We start from the raw sequence: 21,153 nt of genomic DNA on the forward strand, positions 1-21,153 counted from the left end.
GCATTAAAAAGGGGAGAAAGAAAAGGAATCACTCAATCTACCAATGGTCATCAAAGTCTAATGAAAAAAGCCAGCTTTTCAAATTATACAAGAATGCCCACATATATTTTGCATATTTTATTAGCAAATCTACACAGAGCAGAATGAAAATGCAAACAAATATTACTGCGATTACAGATATGGCAGAGCAAATATATAAAACACAACAAAATTCTGGCATAACAAAATTGTTTCACAGTTAAAATATACAACAGATTAAAAAAACACTTGTTTTTGAGAGAGTATAGACTATTCACTAAGCATTAAAAAGGTTTATTGAGCTTTGTAAATATACTATACCTGTGCCCATGTGTAAAACAAAAAAAAACAAACAAATGTCTTGAAGTAATAAAAGCGAACACAGATTTACCCAGCTCCTTGAATGATCACTTAAATGAACAGTTTCTACCATGGTTGTAAAATCAGCCCCACCGACTTTTACTGCTTTTTAAATAAGGAACTGGTAGCAATTTGTGTTTATCCAGGACCAACACACATTGGACGTTTTTTCCTGCTCAATCTAGAGCCTACAACAAGGTTATCATTAAAATGAATCCATTATTAATCTGAAACCAAAATTAATCTTTCCAGAAAAAGAGGTTTGCTATTGCTCCTCCCCTGGAATAGAGGCTGGTGTGGTACAGACAGCGTATAGTGCGATATGGCTTAGGTCTGTCCCATAAACCAGAAGCACTTCTAGCAATAGTAGCCTGCGGTGCTGGATGGGAGTTTGAGTTTGAACAGGGGTCCCCGTATGCTTCATTCGTTTTGAAATGAACCATTTGTAAATTCAGTTGTAAAGAAACCTTTTCAGGCTTTAGCAGGGGCTACCTAAGCAGCAGTGTTGGTTGGAGTGGTATGAGAAAATTGGGGGATTGGTATCTCAAACCATTAAAGACCAGGACTGTGTTAGAATAGTAGTCCGATTCTTCAAACTGCTACCAGCAAAGATATTTTAACCCTTATTGTTGTACTTAGGAAAAAATAAAGAAAGTGTATTCCTGTATTACTGTATATGCTGCTTGACTGCAGTAATTAGATTCCTATGGTTCAATAGGGATTTAACCTATAGGCATATATACAATAAAGTTTATGTGTACAAAGTGTAAAGTGGTAACTATGTGAACTAGTTTGCAGGTTTTGGAAGCCAGTGGGGAGGGTGCTGTAACATAAAACATAAGAGAGCTATACCAGTAAAAAAAATAGATCTGTACAAATTTACAAACATATACGAGTAACATCTACAACTAAAACACAGACGTTTTTGCTCATAGCACCATAAAAGACATGCTGTAATGGCAACTAAAAACAAGAAGCATATTTACATGTGCGTCTAAACAACCAACACAGCAGTGCAACAATAGCATAAAAATATAATTACTTATCTACATTGGCAGGAGAGTGCAAAGTGTCAAGTGCACAAATATAAAAATATAAATCTGAGATCTTATACTGACATGTCACCTTCCAATAAATAACTGTGGAATGTACTGCTCCAAAACTAATACAGATTGGTTTAGGTACCAAAAGATCACAAAACAATGGTATTACAATATACGCTGCAAACACAAGAAGTACTATATTGCTAGCAAGTGTTGGTTGTCAAAATCACAACATACTTTTCCTATTTTTCCACAACTTCCCATTGCATTATTCTGCAGATGTACTACAATCAATGTGTCTTTTGTGGGGGTAGATGAGGGTGTTTATACATTCATCACAGTTATAATTTATTTAATAGAGCTTGATATCTAGGAATGGCTTTCAATATAAATAGATTCTTTGGAACCCATTTATACAAGCTGATGTAAAACAGGATACTGTCCACAATAAAGCCAATTTGCAATAAAATCCTATTTTATCTTAACAAGTAGGAAAAAAGTTAAATCCCATTTTAAATTACTATGTGTATGCTCAAAAGGCAAGATTTTCTGACCTCTTCCAGAAGATGTGATGGGAAATACCTCCAGCAGCAAACCAAAATAGATACATTTGTAACTTTACTGCTGCCTTCGCTTACTGCTTTGCTCTAAATGAGAATTTTCTTTCTATTGACTGTCCCAATGATACCGATCACCGCCTACAAGAAAGGGGGTGCCCAGCACAGACTAAAGGGATATTCCCCGTCAAAAGGGACACGGTACTAAGACGTCTTACCCTTCTAACTAGGGAAAAAAATACATAAACCTGAACTTTAATAAAGATATCATTCACATGACCAGTCTTAAAAGGAAATGAAATAACAATGTGACTAACTAAGATCAACTTACAGACTGGTTTTGTAACACAAACATAATGTAAATAAATATGCATTCACATCACTTTGCTGGCGCAAATAAAATAAATAGTCAACTCTTGCAAATCACCTTAATGACATAAAACAGTAATGAATTTTTTAAACCTGAAGTGGATGTAAAATACATCAATCTGTAGAATTGTACTGACCGTGATACCTAAGGACAAAGATAGTCTTGTAACAGCCTAAACACAGAATATTACACTCTTTACTATGCAACATAAACTAATGTTTTCTAGTGCCCATTGGGTAAAAGTGTGCATCATCCAAAAATTAATATGGCATAAAATACTGCTAGGCCAGCAACAACAGAATGGCTGCAGAAAAGCGGTCAGCAGTTTCCCGAATCATTGAGCTACTTGTGTTCAGGAGTGTCGGAGTGAAGTCAATACTTATGGCCTGTTTACTTGTCCTGGGTCAGAGATCCAGGAAAATATTGAAGCCAGAATGCCAGTAGTACAGCCAGACAAGAAGCCTTTTGAGGAAGTGGTCCACAGTAGCATTCTGAGGATAAACTTCCTTAAACAAAGGGCTACTTCTGCTTCACATAGATGGGCAGGGCTCCCACCTCCTGTTTAAGGCTTGTCTATCATACATATTTTTAAATCAGGGTCTAATGTTAATGTAATCCGCTAAAGATTGTTACAAACTAAAAATAAGCTGTTTGAAAAAGAAATTAAAATAAACAATATACAAGTATAAAAATGGATTCTTTGTTGGGACAAACTTATTTGGACACCTTCTAAAAAGGGAATTTAAAACTGAAAAAGCTTTAACAGAAGAATCCTTTAGTGGAGCAGGGAAATCTTTCATCTAGGCTTACAATCCTATCATGACGGATTTCCCCTTCTGAACCCAATTTATCTTCAGAAGCCTTTCATGCCACAAGCCTGCTCAGTGACGTCTGGCATTTGGCCTCTAAATATCAACAGATCCTAACACATGTAACATTCCACCAGTGACATCAAGAAGAGAGTTTGGAGCACAGAGGTCTGAAATCCGAGATGGCTCTTGGTGTTGAACCCATTTCATAGTGTCCACATCACAGATTTAGTTTCTTGAGCTGTTCATATGTAATAAAGAACTAAAAAAAGTTAAGGATAATAGATAATTATGAATTAGACACAATAATGCATTACCTAAATGCTATTAATTTACCAATGTCCTCTGTTCTATCTGGTCTGACATTTAGTTTACGGCAAATCAAATTAGATGTTAATTATTTAAATAGGAAAAGCCAAATCTTATCAATTTTGTAAAAAGCTCAGATTCGAACCTCATTCTGCTAAATAAATGGTTATAAGCACTTATTTGTTCCTAATGAGATTTCCCTATTTCGGTGCTGGTAACACAAGCAGTACAAACACATATAAAACAGCAAATACATATATTAAAAGGTATAAGTAGTAAAAAGGATACAATAATGTTCCATGGTCCCAGCCTTAACCAGTTTGGCCAAAAGCCTTTATACAAGGCAAAGAATCCTTCATTCTTCCAAGTCTGGAAAAAAAAATGAAATGTCAAATTTTTGCCAATTTGTATTAGCAAGGTAATAGATATTTATAATTTAAAGAAGGCCCCTTTTCAGGCAAGATAAATTTATACGTACATACACATAAAAAGCCCATAGTATATTAAACAATACATACCTGCAGTAAACAATCCATGGTGCCCTTGTAGCTTGACCCATCGCAATGGGCTTTTTGGTTCATCATACGAGTTCGTACAACATCAACTGGATTGGATGCCAAAGCTCCCGCCAATCCACAAGTAAAACTTGACCTGCATGGAATAGGGGGCAAAAAACTTTATTAAACGAATGATAACAAAGGCTAGCAAGAATAAATAATCATTGCCCAATTAGCATTCACAGTGCTTTCCAGGTCATATACCCTAAACAAAAGAAAGTGCAAAATAAACTGTCATCTGTTCCAAACTTGCAAGAAAACACAGGGAACTGCAGGCAGTGTCCATTCAATATTTCTGATTACCTGTAATTTATTTACCAGTTCATATAAACTTACAGAAAGTGTGTGTAGACCGTGTCTCCCATCAGTCCAGACATGATGAGGTGTTTCTTGGTGATATCATACACTGGTAACTCCACACCTACTACTATAGCTGCTCTTTGTGCTGTAAGCGACACACCCTAGAAAATGACACAAAGGCCGATTACTTGCTAATCCCAAAACAGAGAGATTGGATCAATTACATTCAATGAATGATAACTCTTACCTTCCACAGTCCTTTGGTCCCTTCCTGTTGGTAAATGCTGATAAAATTCCCAATCATCCCTCCTTGAAATGTGTTGCCTTGTGCCTGCATTCTTATCTGTGGTGGGAAAAGTAAAATAGGTAACCTAAAATAATGTATGCTACACACTTAAAGGCCAAATTCAGAGCAGGGATGTGGATTTTATGCATGGAGATGCAACGAATGGATTGTGATGACAGCTTACTACAATGCACATATATAAATCATTTGTGCTGTCTAAAATAAGAAGCAAGTGCATTACACAAGTGCGTAGGTTATATTAAAGCCCATTCAAAATAAAATGTCCTACTGAAAATTATATCAAGCCACAAAATACTGCACGTTAATGCGGAAACACAATGAAACACACCGGATCTGTCTAAATGGGTCCTGGTATTATTTACAAGCATTTACACTACATCAACATACAGCAGGTACAATTTGTTACACCGACACACACATATAAATATATATATTCAAATTAGAAGTTAATACAAGAATATCACATGCCAAAAGCTGTGTCAAATAAAAACACAACTGTCCCCGGAAAAACTAGTTGTTCATTAGATAATAGTTCCTTTTGCAAAAGGGGCTCGGGATAATCATATTCCCAGAAACAGATCAGCAATGGCCACTGCTATGTTTTTCTTGTAGCAGGTTCCTTTAATAATTCTTTAATTTATGAAGCTCCTGTGACACATTTGCCAAAATGATGTTGCCATTTGAAACTACAGAGGTTAAAACAATTTACAAAAATATAATTGTGAGTTGCTGGCACCCAGTCTATTCCAAGCTTTTATTCAGTTTTTTCAGCTCAGATCTTGATCTGAGCAGCACATGGTTTGTGCAGCATGAAGTGTCCCACTATTTATAGTGCGTTACACAGTGGTGCTAGTACAAATTTATTAATAGCCCAACACAGCCAGTGCTGAACAAGACATTCTGTGTTTTTAAATGCAACTGACTTTAAGATAGGAGAACAAATACAGATCCTAGACCAAATTTTTTTTTATCCTGAATTCCACTAGCCAGGAAAAATGCATAGTGTATAGGTAAAGTCAGTCAATAGGTCAGTGGTTATTTTAGCAATACAGAAAACCCATGTTCTCCCATAGTAGGCAGACTGCCAAGTCATCTTAGGTTATAGGAATACAGGCAGCGGAGATGAAGCAACATATGTTTTGTATGAAAATGTACACATTCTGTTCTCCTGCATGGGTCGTCCTGAACTGTGCCCTGCTTCTATCAGTATACAAACATGGACTGCAAGGCACATTACTCCTCACACAAGCTCAGCGCCTGTATTGTGAAAAATGTCCTCATCACTCCCACTCCACACATCTGTCACATGCTGAGCACAAAGTAAACACAGCAATATCTGTTCTGATTTCTCCAGCACACTGAACTCTTCAAAGATACAGCCTTGTGACAGAAATTTGTATGCAATGTTTCAACAAAACAGCTAGCACTAAGCCTATTTAAAAAAGAAAGGCTGACAGGAAATATTGATATCCTAAGTCAAATAGTATCTACAAGAAAATTCCATTCCAAAAAAAGTATGGGGGACTTGTTCCTCATTTAGTATAACGTGAAGAGCCATGTAAATCACTTACACTATCGTCTTCTGCAACCCGTTATAATGCATTGGTGCCAGTTGCATTAAGCAGCCCTTCAAAATAAATATTCTAAAATACAAAGTACATTTAGCACATCCCACAACACATTAGTGTGGGGATCAGCAGTTAGAATGTTACCTTTACAGATTAATGGGGTCACTTAATTCTGACCTGGGGGGCACAAATTGCTCAGGGAAATGCCTGACAAGCATAATTTAAGAAGGCAAGGGCTGCTTTAAATTAGAAGGCATTTAAAGATCATTGCTTCCAACATAATTTCAAAAACCCATTTCAGGTTGGTTCATCATTCCTTTATATCACTTTATGTACTGATGTCATCTGTACATCCAGGTTTATAACAAAGATGACCGCTGTAAAGCACACAAGTGACAACATGAATACAAGAAAAACTGTAAGGTGCCTACCAGCCAAAAAGGAGTCTACGCCAATAAACCAATTATTAATATGGACTCTTTATGGAAAGTACACCAAGGAGCCTGGTCCTATTTTCAAACTGTGCAATCGTTCTGCCCACTGAAATCCCTATGTGGGTACAGACTTTCTAGAAGTCAGCATATGAATAGTATTATTCATGCCCCATTGATCCACAAGACAACACTATCAATAGGCGTCATTTACTACTTTGCTTTATCTACATTACCATTGCTTTTTTTGAAGTTCTGAAAATACCTCTAAATGCAGTTGTTGCCCGGTATGGAGATATAGTTTTCTCAATCTGGGATGGTCTTTTCTGCGCTTCTAAAAGCCAACACTGAGTTTTATGGATAAGTGGTTTTTGTAAACCATGAATTCTAAATAACTTACCTTTAAAACATCTGTAGGGTTGGCAATACATGAGGAAACCACTCCAGACAAGACACCACAAAAAACATTAAGAACCAACGTCTCATCTATAGGAGAAAAAAGTAAATGTTATTTGACATATTTATTGGAGCAATGAATTCTCAATGTTATGATGAGTAGAGAAAAGCAGAAAATCTCACTGAATGGAAGCTGAAAGAGCTAGACACAGGAAGAACATACAAACTCCTTGCAGATAGCTTTCTGACTGGGATTCAAATCTGACACCTACCATGCTTCCCACAATGGGCTCTATTCCTAGTTTTATAAATACAGCCCATTGATTTATAATAAAAATACAAATTCTTATCTAAATAGTGCAACGTGGATATTATAGCACATCTGCCAGCTGTCAAAGTTCCATTCCTAATCACATTAAACCTTTCAGGTGCTTCTATTGTACAACATCTAATTCCCTTGCATAAGCAAAGCCACATTAAAACTCAGATCAACAGGACACACAATAAATAAATGTGACATAGCCCTTCTGGATTGAGAAAGAGGACTTCAGCTTTAACAGCAACTTCCATCCAATGTTTTCTTTACCCATGTTTACAAAATACAGATACTATATACATACAATGCACAAACTATGCAAAGTAAAACTAATGCTGTATACAAATAGGTGCATGGTCCTAAATGTTCCAGTGTTGTCCCTACCCACCAAAATCATTACACACACAAGTACCGTAATTGTGCTTGTAAAGCACTATGATGAAAAAAATGACTTTTAGAACTAAAAGTATTATACTTTCACAGGATTTTTTGGGGAATCCCTGAACAAAGCTCATTAAGGTATGAACAGACATCTCATGATCTCAGATGTTCAACACCAGTCTTACTTCCTCTAGTTTCTCTAAATTACAGTACGATTTCCAAGTAAACAGGGAACAAGACATTAAATTAAGGCCCAAAAAGAAATCCTATTCTAAATAGCCTCTGTAAAGCAGCAGAACTAGATTTACCACATTTCTTCCCCCTGAAAGCAGTAAATATTTCCCCAGGGGTTTTAGTTATCTCCATAGCAAGCTCAGTATATATAACATTCAAATACACACAAACATGGGAGTTGTCTGATTTTTAGCATCATACACACCTTCTGGGCGATCAACAAATAATCTCTTCAGGCTCTGATAAGTGCCAATTTTTATAGTCCCATATGAAGCCTGGCGAAGCATTGCTGGCGCAATCCTATACAGAAGAAGAAACCAATAAGGAAAACTTATTAAGGCTTGCACTTTCTGCAGAACCTGGCATCACTCACAGACATAAGCTCTGACATTTATACATCTTTCCCACAGCATGGCAAATATTGTGATGTAATCATTACAACTACATTATTTCCAAAGGGACATTGGAATGTGGCTGAGAAGCTTGATGTCAATCAGCCCTTAAGAATTTGAAGTGGCCAAGGGAATGGCTCCTCTCATTTTATTTATTTTATTTTTTTTAGCTTGATCTATATGTAACAGCACAGAAGTATGTAACAAAGACACAGAAATGCATGGTTTGAACTAAGGTTCACCAATAAGGATGCCCATTCCAGTTAGGTAGCAAATATATTAATATTGTTAATGTACCGCGCTGCATAATTTGTTGGCGTTATATAAATCCTGTTTAATAATAATATTATTTAGATCATAGCTCACATTGAGACTTTTTAGGCATTTCACAAACATTATAAAATGCAATTTCTTTTAATTACATAATAATAATAATAATAATAATTACATCATTGGTAAAAACCAAAACCATATATAACTTCAAAAGCTAAGAACAAAACAATATGTACTTTGAGTATCCCACTAGCACGTGCAGTAACATATTGACATAGGCAGAAGACGTTACCAGGACAAGGGATTTGCAAAGAATTTTAGTAGTTCACAGCACTTAAGTGGTAAACAAACTTAACACGTTTCACTTGTATACAAGCTTCTTCAGGAGTAAGTACAAGTTATCTATGAACAATAAAATTAATTGGGAAAACATTCAGAAATCCATCTAGCAAATATACACAAATAACAGATAAAAAAAAATCCATTTTATCATGTTTGGTAAAAAATTTGTGAGATGCCTAAATGACAGCTATGATCCCATTTTCAGTAACATACATACACACATTTTTATTTTATACTACATAGCAAGCCTTAATATAATTGTATACAAAATATGATTTAAATGGTTTCAGTAGGATAATGATAACTAGGGAACAAGTTATTGTATTTATTAACCATACTGCTAGCTTTGCAGGATTTGGTTCCAATTGGACTGTACTGTAAGGTGGATCTAGGTGAAGGTTCAGTGTGGTGTTTGAACATTGCTCAAATGATTTTGTAATTAAAATAAATAGGAGGTATTCTCAGAAGAAAAAAAAAAAAAACTTTTAATAACTTTTATCTGTCTGGCTACTCACAACAAACACAGGTATTATGCCATAAACACAACATAAATACATCTGTACAAAGCTACAGTGTATACAATACAAAAGACACTACACAAAACACAGCTTCTACACTTTCCTAATGATCATAACCTATATCATGATACATTCACACAGGCAGTGGGGATAAGTTACTCACACCACTCCCTAACCGTGGCCCATAGTTTCCCCACAATGAATGTATGGGTGCAATTCCAAACCACCAGAAAGGGGAAAATTGACATGGATGTTATATCTAAACAATGAGATTTAACCAATGTTTCCAAACACATGTAAAAGATTCTGTTGCTTATTATTTGGAAAATAAAGTCTCTCCAAAAAAAACTAGATTGGGAAAAAAAATCCATCACCCAAGGGAAAGCTGCATCAAGGAAAAGCTGCTAATTTCCCATATTTTACATTTATTATTTATCAATTATTAAGGGGTCTATTTAGAAAGCAGTGAATCTGACATTTCCTAATGGAGAAGCTTCCAGGTATATGCATTTTATTGTTGGTAATTGATTCTCCACCAGGAAGTGTCACTTTCACTGCTTTATAGCGCCCTAAATGTACAATATGCCCTTTATTAAATGATGGGATAAAAGCAGGAAACATTTCTTCTTAGCAGTAACAATTTTTGTGCCCAACATTTCAGAGATAATTTTAAAATATGTCTGAATCTTTCTCTTATTTTCTTGAAGAATCAAGGAGGACCCACCCACTTATGTATTCTGTTACTTGGCATTAATTAAACAACCCATTCATTTTAATCATCTGCCAATAAATCACAACCAGAAAACAAATTAAACCCCTTTTTGGAAATGAAACATAGAAGGGTGTTGTGGCCTAGTAAAGAGCAGTGTTAGTTAAACCACAAACTAAAATTCTGTGCTACAGGTTGCTCAGCAGGAGTGAACCAATAGAGGATTTATTGAGAAAAAAAAAAAAAGATCTGGGGACTCACATGGTAAAAGGAAACATGACATGTTAGAAGCATGGATGCTGCCACTGTGGACCTAACCTCTGATAAGAACTAATATTGTCATTTATTATGGGACACCCATACAGTCTCATTTCCTTTTATGATTTACAAAGCACAGCCAAAACGCATATAGCAAATATGAAATCGTATTACTTACCCAGAATACAGGGCTTTAAATCCCTCCTCTTGACCTATTCTGACAAGTGCATGGAGCATTCCACGGTAGCGGATTTCTTTGTATTTTGCATCGTTTGCTTGTCCCTGAACCTGCAGCCGTGTTTTTGTTAAGTCTATAGGAAATGTGCCTAGGGGAAATAAAGTCAGTAAGTAGGTTTTTACATTTTACAGGACCCGTAAGAAGGGGTAATAAGGTTAATGGGTGCAATGTGTAAATGATTGCCATGTCCTTGAGCAGGACAATATACCAAGGTAGAGAAATACAATGCTCACTGCTCACGTTTTTGTGTGACTGACTTTTAAGCATTGTATGTATGTATGGTTGACATTCTGTAATTTGATTTTTAATGACAGTTCTACCAGCTTTAGAAGTATAGCAGACTTGAGAGAAACTACAGAGTTTTAGGAGTCACTGAATTGGAGATGTTGATTCCTAAACAGTGGCAGTAAGTAATCAGACAGTATCTAGGACACGGTATTATGCTTTATCCGGAGCTCAAGCTGACATTTTATTATGAGTTAACTACTATCCCCCTTCCTCATTCAACACATCCATATGCTGAACAAAATACATTTATACAATAGAATCTTTAGTGTTACTCACCAGGGTCCTCTGATGTTCTGAAAGAGCCTGTTGTGTTACTAATAAACCGGATCTCTTTAGCAAGTTAGAAAATAATAGAGACCTGGGGAATATACTTTGCACGTTCCGCCAGTACATCTAACTGCTGGCACTCTGAATATCTAAAGAATCCCATTCTCCTGGCACTGGAAACAATCACTACATGACAATTTTTGAGGGTCTGTAGAGGGATTAAATTGAACGTGCCAGCTGGTGATGTCCCAGAATCCAACCATCTATTTCAGCTCCCCCTCATTAAGTATTTACTTTCAACAACTTTCATTAAAACAGTGAGTGATCTAACAGGATAAAGTTTTGCCATCAAGTTATTCGGCCAAAAAAACTTACCACATTCAGCTGTAATGGACGCTAACCCTCCATATATAAATGGCTTCCAGTTTATAGCAGACATGTTTACTTCTGGAGTCTCTATTTTGCCTGCAACATACACATTATTAGGATTACAATTGGTAACTAAATCAATAAACAGATTCATTCTTTATGCAATATATAGCAAAAACATAAAAAGCATGTAAATATTACAGAATTATTCATTACCCACATGATGAAAGGAGGAGGAAAGCATTCATACTCTATATAGCTGACTGGAGTTATTACTTTAATATGCATAGGTGTAACCATAACCCCCATACCAGGAGAAAAGGCATTATCAGGAGAATGAATGATGGGAAAATTACTACAAATTCACTGTCAGAACAGAAATAAGTGCTGCAGTTTTCCCTTTTGTTATGTATTTGTAGGCACATGTTCTGGGTCCTTCATCATAATTCTTCCTTTACATGGAAAGTTACTGACCTACAACAACCATGTGCATATCAGTGACACACAAAGCAGTCAATGATAGAGAAGAATAGTAACCCAGAGGAACACATTGTAGACATAATCATGCCAATATTACTGCCCTGATGATAAAACCTGCATTAAGCTACGTACACATGTCCAATGGTTCTCGCCTGATAATCGGCTCAGGGCCGACATCGGGCAGGAATCTGGTGTGTACAGAGGGCGTCGTCCGAACGACCGTCCTGGCAGATCCACGGACAATGGACGATCCTAATGCAAGGGAAAGAGGAGAGCGCACAGCAGGGTGCCGCTCCATTCTTCTCCCCCCTCCCCTCTGCATAGAGCAGAACAGTGATGTATGTACAGCACTCATTCATGCATCATGCGGTCCTTAGTCGTAGGAAAGGATAGTGAAAGATCCTTTCCTAGGACAATAATTGCATGAGTGTATGTAGCCTAACTGTGGGAGCTTGGTCTACAAACCCAGAGATTATCGTTAAATCAATGACCTCTTTGTATTCTTGATTTGTGCTTTTCCAGGGCATGACTTGAAGATCTGATTTTAAATGGTATTATCAGAGATCACAATGCAAAGACCACCAGCCTATGTAATCAAGTCATTAGTCCTGTATGAGTGCTCACAATGAAATCTTCTATCTGCAGTGTTCATCTGATGACCTCCTAGTAAACAGAAGCTTGGTATTTCCTGTAATAGTTTATAGGCATGATAAGCATGTGGAGCGAGCAGGTTAATGCTGTAGGTACATTCTGTTCTCACGGCAGGATTCCAGGCAAGCGCGGTCTATTGAAGTGTAAATCCCTCTATTAAAATTCCTTCATATGCAAATTAGGATTTATGTAATACAGATCTCCACCATTGCTCTGTTTATACACTCCACAAATCACAGCTCCCCATAACTGAGAATTTCTAATAACAGACCCCGTTTGTTGTACAGCACTGTGTAATATGTTGGTGATTTATAAATAATAGGGAATATGCTGTACATGTCCTAGCCACACAACCTTCAGGCTGTATAGGACAGTAAGGAAATACCAGATATGTATATCCTTGTTTTTTTGGGGAATATGAGAGCAAGCATTAGTCTTGTTTGCAGTTGTCTGTGTTGTCTTAGGGCAGCTCATTCATTAGAATTAGTTTTAGTGGATCCCAGCATTTCCCAAACAATTTGATTTTGGTGGCTTGTACAGGTTGTCAGCTTTGTCCACTTGGTACTTCTTTACTCCATGATCTTACAATACAGGTCAGATCTCGATAGCTATACATTAAAAATATTGCAGACAGAGGTGACAGCACTAATAATTCATACAAGAAAAGTTGCACTTCAAACTTTTTAGCTGTGCCAGGATACCAAGTGGAAAAGACCTTGGTTGAACACACGCCAGGATACAACAACTCATGTATCAGCTGATACAAAGCCCAGACCTAAAGAGGAATGTCATCGTCCTTCAACAAGGTCACAATAGGAAGTAACCCCGGGGACACAGCTGAAATGTCCTGTAGGATCTGATACAGGCAGACAATCCTGTCTTAGTGTGGAGGGGGTTCGGGGTATTCCAGGAATGTCTGGCAGTATCGGAAATAACATGACATTTCTATAGGATTGCAGCCTTATAACGGGCTGGGTGAATAGAAAGAAAGTTAAGAAAGCAGAATGTTTCTGTACAACCTAAACAGTTATTATACAGAGAAACAGGAGGCCCCACAGCACTGAAATATGATAACGATGGAGCAGATTGCTGGCTTAATGCTGAGCTGTGAACCCAACGAACTCGGCGACACCAATGATTCTCTGCACTGTGTGTATTTCCAGCTCTACAGTCCACCCCGGGCTCTCCAGGGATAATCTCCTCTAAATCAAAGACTCTCTCTATGTATTTTTATTCTAGAAAAAAAGAAATCAGCCAACGTCATGAAATGTTCACCAGTCATTATTGCTAAAGTGATCCATCCAGTGGACCTGTAGAACACATTTGGGAAGAAAACATGAAGTCATTATGGCTGAACAGTGTGGACGGTACATTATGTCTCATTACAAGCACAGCGTTGCCTCATTTAACACATTGGAGGAGCACAGTGACAGATGGGGAGGACAGGGAAAATAGAATATCAGTACACGTGTACATAAAGGTCACCTCTGGCATAAATAAAACTTCTATAGGGCACAGGATGACTTGTGGTTGAATTATAGCAAAGTGCTGCTAATTCCAGGAATATCCAGGAATGCAAACTGCACCATAGGTCGGGGTGTTTGTATGCATTACCCTCGTGTTTGTGGTGCCGTTCTTCCTCCACAAGAGCAAAATGTTGCTTCCAGGAACCGTGCCACAAACTCAATGCCAACCAGACCGGTGCAAACACAAACCATTCCCATACATTGTAATAGTAGCGATGGGAGCACAACGCATGTGATACAAAACCTGACCAAATATACAATCAGATCTGTAAATGTCCCCGCCATGTAAGGTGACCACCAATCCGTCCATGTCTGGTGACAATATAGAATCAGAATGATCATCCATAACAGGGCTACCACCTCCCTGCAAGAAAACCCTAACAGGATGGAGATTAGCTTGGTAATGTGTCAAACTTTAGACATAATACTTCAACTTTAAGTCTTTGTTTCATCTCAGATCTACTGATCTCATTCATCCGCTTTTCTACATTGCCTCATTCCAGCATTAGTTGCACTTTAAAGCCCTGGCCTGGATCTCTGATGGTGAGAGCCAGCACAATATATGCACAGAGCCTCTTACCTGCATCAGTGACAACACATTAGAAAAGTCAGGTAGACGTTGTCACCCTATTATTAGGAAGCTTGAAGAAAGATCTGCATGGCATCACCATCAGCAAAAGCTTGGACACAACTATAGAAAGATCATTACCATGGAAGAGGATTTGGTTAATGCATGGAACCAAGTGGCGTGCCATGGCAGGGCCTGACGTCAGTATTGATCAGTGCGGAGGAGCTGTCACACCCTGGAAGGAGGGAGGCTCTATATTAAGAACACATGTACCCCATGCTGGGCATAAGAGGGACACACAGCTGTCATCATTCATACAATGGGGGCCCCCACCACGTGCCCCCGGTATACTTATTATCCTCCATGCTCTATACATGAGCCCCGCCTCCAGCACATACCTCCTGTGTAGACTGTGCACCACCCGAGGCCTGGACACGGCGCTGACTGAGCTGGAATGAAGAAGCTTCCGATAAGTACAGAAGGGCCCGAAGACGTGACTCCGCCCACCACCTTCGCCTCCCACAATCTTACTGGACCCGCCCAGTCCTTCCCGAGTAAAACCCACCCTATAGACAGCGGGAAAGCTATCTAAGGATTGCCTCGTCCCGCCCTGGTGCCGGCCACGGATTGATCCGATTGGTAGACGGGAGGATTATCAGCAAGACAAAGCACGTGAAGGAAAATCATTGTGCCAATAGGCGGAGAGTATTTTATTTATGGGCGGGGCGTGAGCATTATCTTTCACTTGGCTGTAGGTGGGGGTCACATGTAGGGATTCGTGTCCCTCAAATGGCATCCTGAGATGTATTTACTATTTGTGGATATAGAGAACTCCTCCCACAAAGGGCAGATAGTTTTCTTCCTCTTTCCAATGTATGGAGGGTATACAGTGCCCAGAATTCTATAACATTTCATGGTAAACCTTTAGCGGACAAGTTTTTACATTTAAAACAATCACCCTAAAATCTGCATATTAAATATTGCCCACTGCATGTGCCCAGGAAATGATGAAAAAATACAATACCCACCATAAAAGATGCTACAAAAACTTGTACAGCTCACTGAGAGGTAATCATTAAAAGTGTGAAATATTTCCCTTTTATATAACCGCCATTTACATATATGGGTACTGGTGGGACAGGGGGCCTTTGCAAGGTGACCTATAATTATAATAATGGAATGACAGGTGCTCTTAATGGGAACACCATGGCTGTATTAGACTTCATATAATCCCCCCCCCCCCACACACACACAAACCCTTTTATAGGATGCAGGACAGTCAGTAGTCTAAAGAAAACCGGATAAAATTTGTCATTCACTCTCCCCTCAGGCACGCTGTCTTGGTGTCACCTTTGATTCTGCCCTCTCATTTACCCCCCATATTCAGAACATTTCCAGGTCCTGTCCCTTTCACCTGCGCAACATCTCCAAAATTCGACCCTACCTGTCCCCTGAGACCACCAAACGCCTTGTACACGCTCTTATCTCTCGTCTGGACTACTGTAACATTCTCCTCGCTGGTATTCCACTAACACGACTCTCTCCTCTACAATCTATTATGAATGCTGCAGCCAGACTCATCCATCCTTCCCACAACTACACTTCTGCTGAATCTCTTTATAGTTCTCTACACTGGCTTCCATTTCACCTTAGAATCAATATCAAGCTCCTGTGCTTTGCCTTCAAATCCCTCCACAGCTCCTGTCCCACTTACATTTCTGATCTGAAAAATACTCCGCCAGCCTCTCTCTTTGCTCCTCCAATGACCTACTAATGAATTCCTCACTCATAACCTCATCACACGCATGACTCCAAGACCTTTCTAGAGCTGCCCCGACTCTCTGAAATGGTCTTCCTCATTCTTGTTGCTTGCTCCTACTTTCTGCTCATTTAAAAGAGCACCCAAAACCCATTTTTTTAATCTTGCCTACCTGTGTACTTCTGTCTCTTAAAACCCTCACTACTTCCCACCATTACATATCGCCCATCCTATTGTGTGTATATTCCCCCACCTACTAGATTGTAAGCTCTTAGGGGCAGGGTCCTCTCCTCCTGTATCACTGTCGGTATTTGTCTGTCATTTGTAACCCCTATTTAATGTACAGTGCTGCATAATATGTTGGCGCTATATAAATCCTGTTTATTAATATTAATAATAATAAGTTTACTGCAATCAATGTAAATAAAATCTTCAGCATTTCATCAGGACTTTTGGATGCCTGCATCCCTCACCAAGTGCTGTGGTTCCATCCTCTAACCCAGGATGGAGGAACCCTTAAAATATTGTTCAGCAGTGACCCCCTGCTATAATTACTATATCTTAGAGCTTACAGTATATTAGTGTGGTGGTCAGTAAGAAGAATGACCCTTACATTGCTGACCAGTGGGATAAATGTCACCCTTACAAATAGCCAAAAAGACAGAAAGGAACAGAAAGGAAGTGAGAAAATTTGGCAACAGGGACACAGACTGAAATAAAAATCCAATAAGGTACTAGTCCTTCCAACCCTATTGCCCTTACTGTGCATGCGGGAGATTGGTATTTTTTCCCCCATTGAAGCTAAAGCTTCTTCTGCACATGCCGCAGATTAGAGCATGCACAGAAGGAGCAGCCATCTTGGGATGTGTGACATGGGCACCCCAGGAGGCTCTGCTCTCCAATTCTGTCTTTATTGCAGGCGCATTGTCTACTCTTTTACGTAGAGTAAAAATTTTAGTGATAGGTCCTCTTTAAGAAAGGGAAGAGTCAAATCACAGCAAATACAATTGTACAGCACAAAAGTAAACAAAGACCAAATTATCTTGAACGATGATAATCATGAGATCAAAGTACTTGAAACAGATCTGACCAGTAAAAAAACGTGATTTCCTCAGGTCTTCCTCTCTACTTTTGTAAGTAATTAGCTTCTTCTTTTCCCCTGGCTGGACAAAGGCAAAATGTTTTGGGAGGAAATTATTACTGGTCTTGATGAGAGGGATGAGGAGATGAAATATATGCTTGTGTTTACTCCATGAAAACCCTTGAAGTAGATCCAATGAAAATAGTTTCTAGAAGAACAGAGGAGGCCTCTGCCTTTAACCATATAATCTGAGATTTTTAAAAAAAGGACTGGAAGAAATATCCAGGTACCCAAGATGTAGACCAACAGTGATAGTTTTGAGATCATTTGCTGTTTAAAAAGAGTTTTAATGAAGGTATATCAGGGCTTAATTCTCAATTAAAGGTTGAGCCTGTGTCATCATCGGGGCAAGGAAAGGTTGGGTCATATCCTCTTTGGACCCCACCCCACATTTTTTTATACTTCTGTGGCAACTCAAGCCCAATTCTAATTTCTAATTCAGTGGGCATTTTTTTATTGAGAATAATGCTGTAACCACAAAAACAGAAGTATAATTTGTTATACAAGCAACCAGTATCGAATAAAAGAAATAAATAAAAGATCAAAACGGAAGGTGTAACAAGTGGACTAGGAAAGAGAAAGGAAGGGAAATAAGTCCTTAATATGAAACATTTGTAACAACATATATACAAAATTCCATCCAAGAATGATCCTCACATTGCTGGCCAGTGGCATAAATGTCACCCTTACAGATAGCCAAAAAGATCATTGGTGTCACTCAAACTGACCTGGAGGCAGAAATTACTCATTGCTCAGGGAACCCCTAGGAGGAACCCTGGTTGGGAAACACAATAACAATAGCGACCACAGAGGTGAGTCCACATTTGTGCCTGACATCAACTTAATCTCCCTGGTGGTCTGAATGATAAGTATTTTTAAATATCAAAATGGTACATTTAAAAATACTTATTATTTAAAATGTCCCACCTCCCAGCCGCACAATCCCACCCTCCGGCCGCACGCTTGTAGTGCCTAGCCCGGCCGGCATCTGTTTCCCCTGGTTTAACGTTCCCCAACATTCACACGCTGGCAACACAGATGACGGGCATCGCTGGAAGACACCGCGGGCATAGGGGGCTTTTGATATGGATATGGATTTGGTATGGGTAATTCACCCTGAGCCACAGTTACCACTAGGGAGGTTAAGGAACTTATTACAAGCCAGGAGAATATATAATGATTTTGCCGCCTTTGGCAGGTTTGTGAGGGAGCTTTTTGTAGGTGCCTTTAATGAAAGCTTATCCTTAAGAATGTAGGTGAGTTTATCATTTGTCATAATCCAGTTGAGCTTTGATTTGAGAAAATATATAGTGATAATGGGAGATTTCCAAGCTTTAACCAGAGCAATACGAGCTGCTATATATATATATATATATATATATACACACACACACACACACACACAATATATACCAAATAAAGGTATTGGTATTCTACAAAATAACACAAATTCTGGGACTAGTGGGGCACATAAATCGTCATCATAGTCCATTAGGGATGATGGGCTGCATATACCAGTTATTTGGCTCCACAGTCAACTGTGTGGCATCTACTTGTTGTTGTGTCTCTGGACGGGGCGGGTTGTGTCACGGGTTCTGGCATCATGACATCACTCTGGGGAAATTTTTTTCTCCTTTGAGTGACACACAGCTGCTCCCGGCGCATGCGCAGTCCGGATCACCTAGTTTCACCTAGTTCACTGACGAAAGTGTATCCTCTCCAGCCTTGGAGAGCTTTTTTTTTCATACAAAACAGAACAGAACCTGTGTTGGTTCACACTAAACTTTCCCTAAGGGCCTTGTTGTGATGATAGATGCAGAATCCTGTCACTACTGCATCCTCCAAATGCCACAATTTCCGCCACCAACTTTTAGGGGTTCACAGTGATCCTCCTTGGCCACTGATGATGTAACATTATGAGCCTGATTTATTAACATCCCTAGCGGTAACCCCGAGTGTGAGTTGCTAAAAGTGGTAACCCCAAGTCACATTTGGGGTAGGTAAACCTATGGGAAGGTTAGTAAATACAGAGCTTACCTGATCCAACGTCCCGCGCCATCCAGCGCCGCAATCTCCGTCTTCTTTCTTCCTGCTTCTGCATCCGATGAGTCACCGGCGGAGTTCCCGGTGACGTCGGTGCATGTGTACGTTGTCGGAGGGGCGGGAAATTCAAAATCCATTTGTATTGCATGCAATACAAAATAACTGTATTGAATGCAATACATTGGATTTTTATGTGTAAAAGCAGTACATTGTTAACAAGAACATTTATTTTATAGTATAATAGTATGAATATAATATGTATTTTTTTTTTTTAAAAAATTAAAAAATATTTTTTTTTTTTTTAAATATATAGATTTTTTAATTTATTCAATTTATTGTTTTTACATGATTTTGTGTTTCAAACTTTATTATACTCAGTATATTAAATTATAACAGTATATTATAATATACCGTAAAATAAATTTTAAAATGTAAAATGAAAAACAATGTACCGCTTTTAGAGATATAAAACCGGAAAGAAATTAACCACTAGGGAGGTTTAAGCTCTCCAAAGCTGGAGAGGATACATTTTCATCAGTGAAGCTGGGTGATCCAGCAAAACTGGAATGGATCTGATCCAGGATTCAAAGCATTTGCTAGCAAACGACTTTAAAGAAATCTATTCCAAGTTTGCTGGATCACCTAGTTTCACTGACTGAAGTGTATCCTCTCCAGCCTTGGACAGCTTTATTAAATCAGGCCCTATGTGTACACAGAAGTTAATTCACCCCAGAATCTTCATCTATTTCCTGCACTGCCAGGAATAAAGCTGAGCTTTATACAACATGGCGTATGCAACGTGCAAAAAAAAAGTGAAAAGTCAGCACGAGCGAGGTAAATAGTGTACCTCATGGTGTTTTTTTGTATTTTGGGTTTTAATTCTACTTTACCAAAGATAAAGCTTTGCTATAAAGCTGTCCCCTATTTAATGTACAGAGCTGTGTAATATGTTGGCGCTATGTACTGGAAAAAAAAACAGCTGTGATCAATCTCCTGGGGATTAAAGAGGAACTAAAGTTGTCTGACACATCTATCCGCATTGCATTCCAGGACACCTCCATCTTCTTTTTTTTCTTCATCCTAGGGACAATTTTTAGCCACCTTGATTGGCAGAGTTCATTCACCTCTGGCATACGCAAGGGAACATAGGAATGCCGGTTTCCCCTGGCATTCAAAGGTGATGCTGCCCATGCACAGCTGTTTTTCACATTTCACTGGTGCAATCAGACAGATGTGTTATTGCAGAAAGGACATCGCCTATCCCCTTCTACCTTAACCACCTACATGATCCTTTATTCTGTAAACTGGGACTTTAGTTTCGCTTTAGGTGCTGGTTTTAGGGGCAAGTGTCAACAGCTGCCCGATGTTCCAGCAT

The 21,153-nt window shown here is 38.7% G+C and overlaps 1 protein-coding gene across 1 annotated transcript; it reads right to left on the minus strand.

The window, feature by feature from the left end:
* Nucleotides 1-102: 102 nt before the first annotated feature.
* On the minus strand, nucleotides 103-15,331 carry SLC25A30 (solute carrier family 25 member 30). Its single transcript, XM_072410033.1, has 10 exons — nucleotides 15,234-15,331; nucleotides 11,617-11,706; nucleotides 10,627-10,774; nucleotides 8,162-8,256; nucleotides 7,030-7,115; nucleotides 4,571-4,666; nucleotides 4,360-4,484; nucleotides 3,985-4,117; nucleotides 3,755-3,835; nucleotides 103-3,419 (listed from the first exon to the last, which is right to left on the minus strand). Exons 2-10 carry the CDS (start codon nucleotides 11,678-11,680, stop codon nucleotides 3,378-3,380), a joined length of 870 nt encoding a protein of 289 aa, XP_072266134.1. The 5' UTR covers nucleotides 11,681-11,706; nucleotides 15,234-15,331; the 3' UTR covers nucleotides 103-3,377.
* Between the last annotated feature and the right edge of the window lie 5,822 nt (nucleotides 15,332-21,153).

Source organism: Pyxicephalus adspersus, chromosome 1 (genome assembly GCF_032062135.1).
Source record: "Pyxicephalus adspersus chromosome 1, UCB_Pads_2.0, whole genome shotgun sequence".
Lineage (NCBI taxonomy): Eukaryota > Metazoa > Chordata > Amphibia > Anura > Pyxicephalidae > Pyxicephalus > Pyxicephalus adspersus.

Bases quoted from the DNA above. Each gene is read 5' to 3' on its own strand.
- SLC25A30 (XM_072410033.1), bottom strand. From the start codon at position 11,680: ATGTCTGCTATAAACTGGAAGCCATTTATATATGGAGGGTTAGCGTCC. The intron at 10,775-11,616 runs GTAAGTTTTTTT...TATTTCCCCTAG, and splicing joins GTCCATTACAGCTGAATGTG to GCACATTTCCTATAGACTTA. The intron at 8,257-10,626 runs GTAAGTAATACG...TCTTCTGTATAG, and splicing joins TTTAAAGCCCTGTATTCTGG to GATTGCGCCAGCAATGCTTC.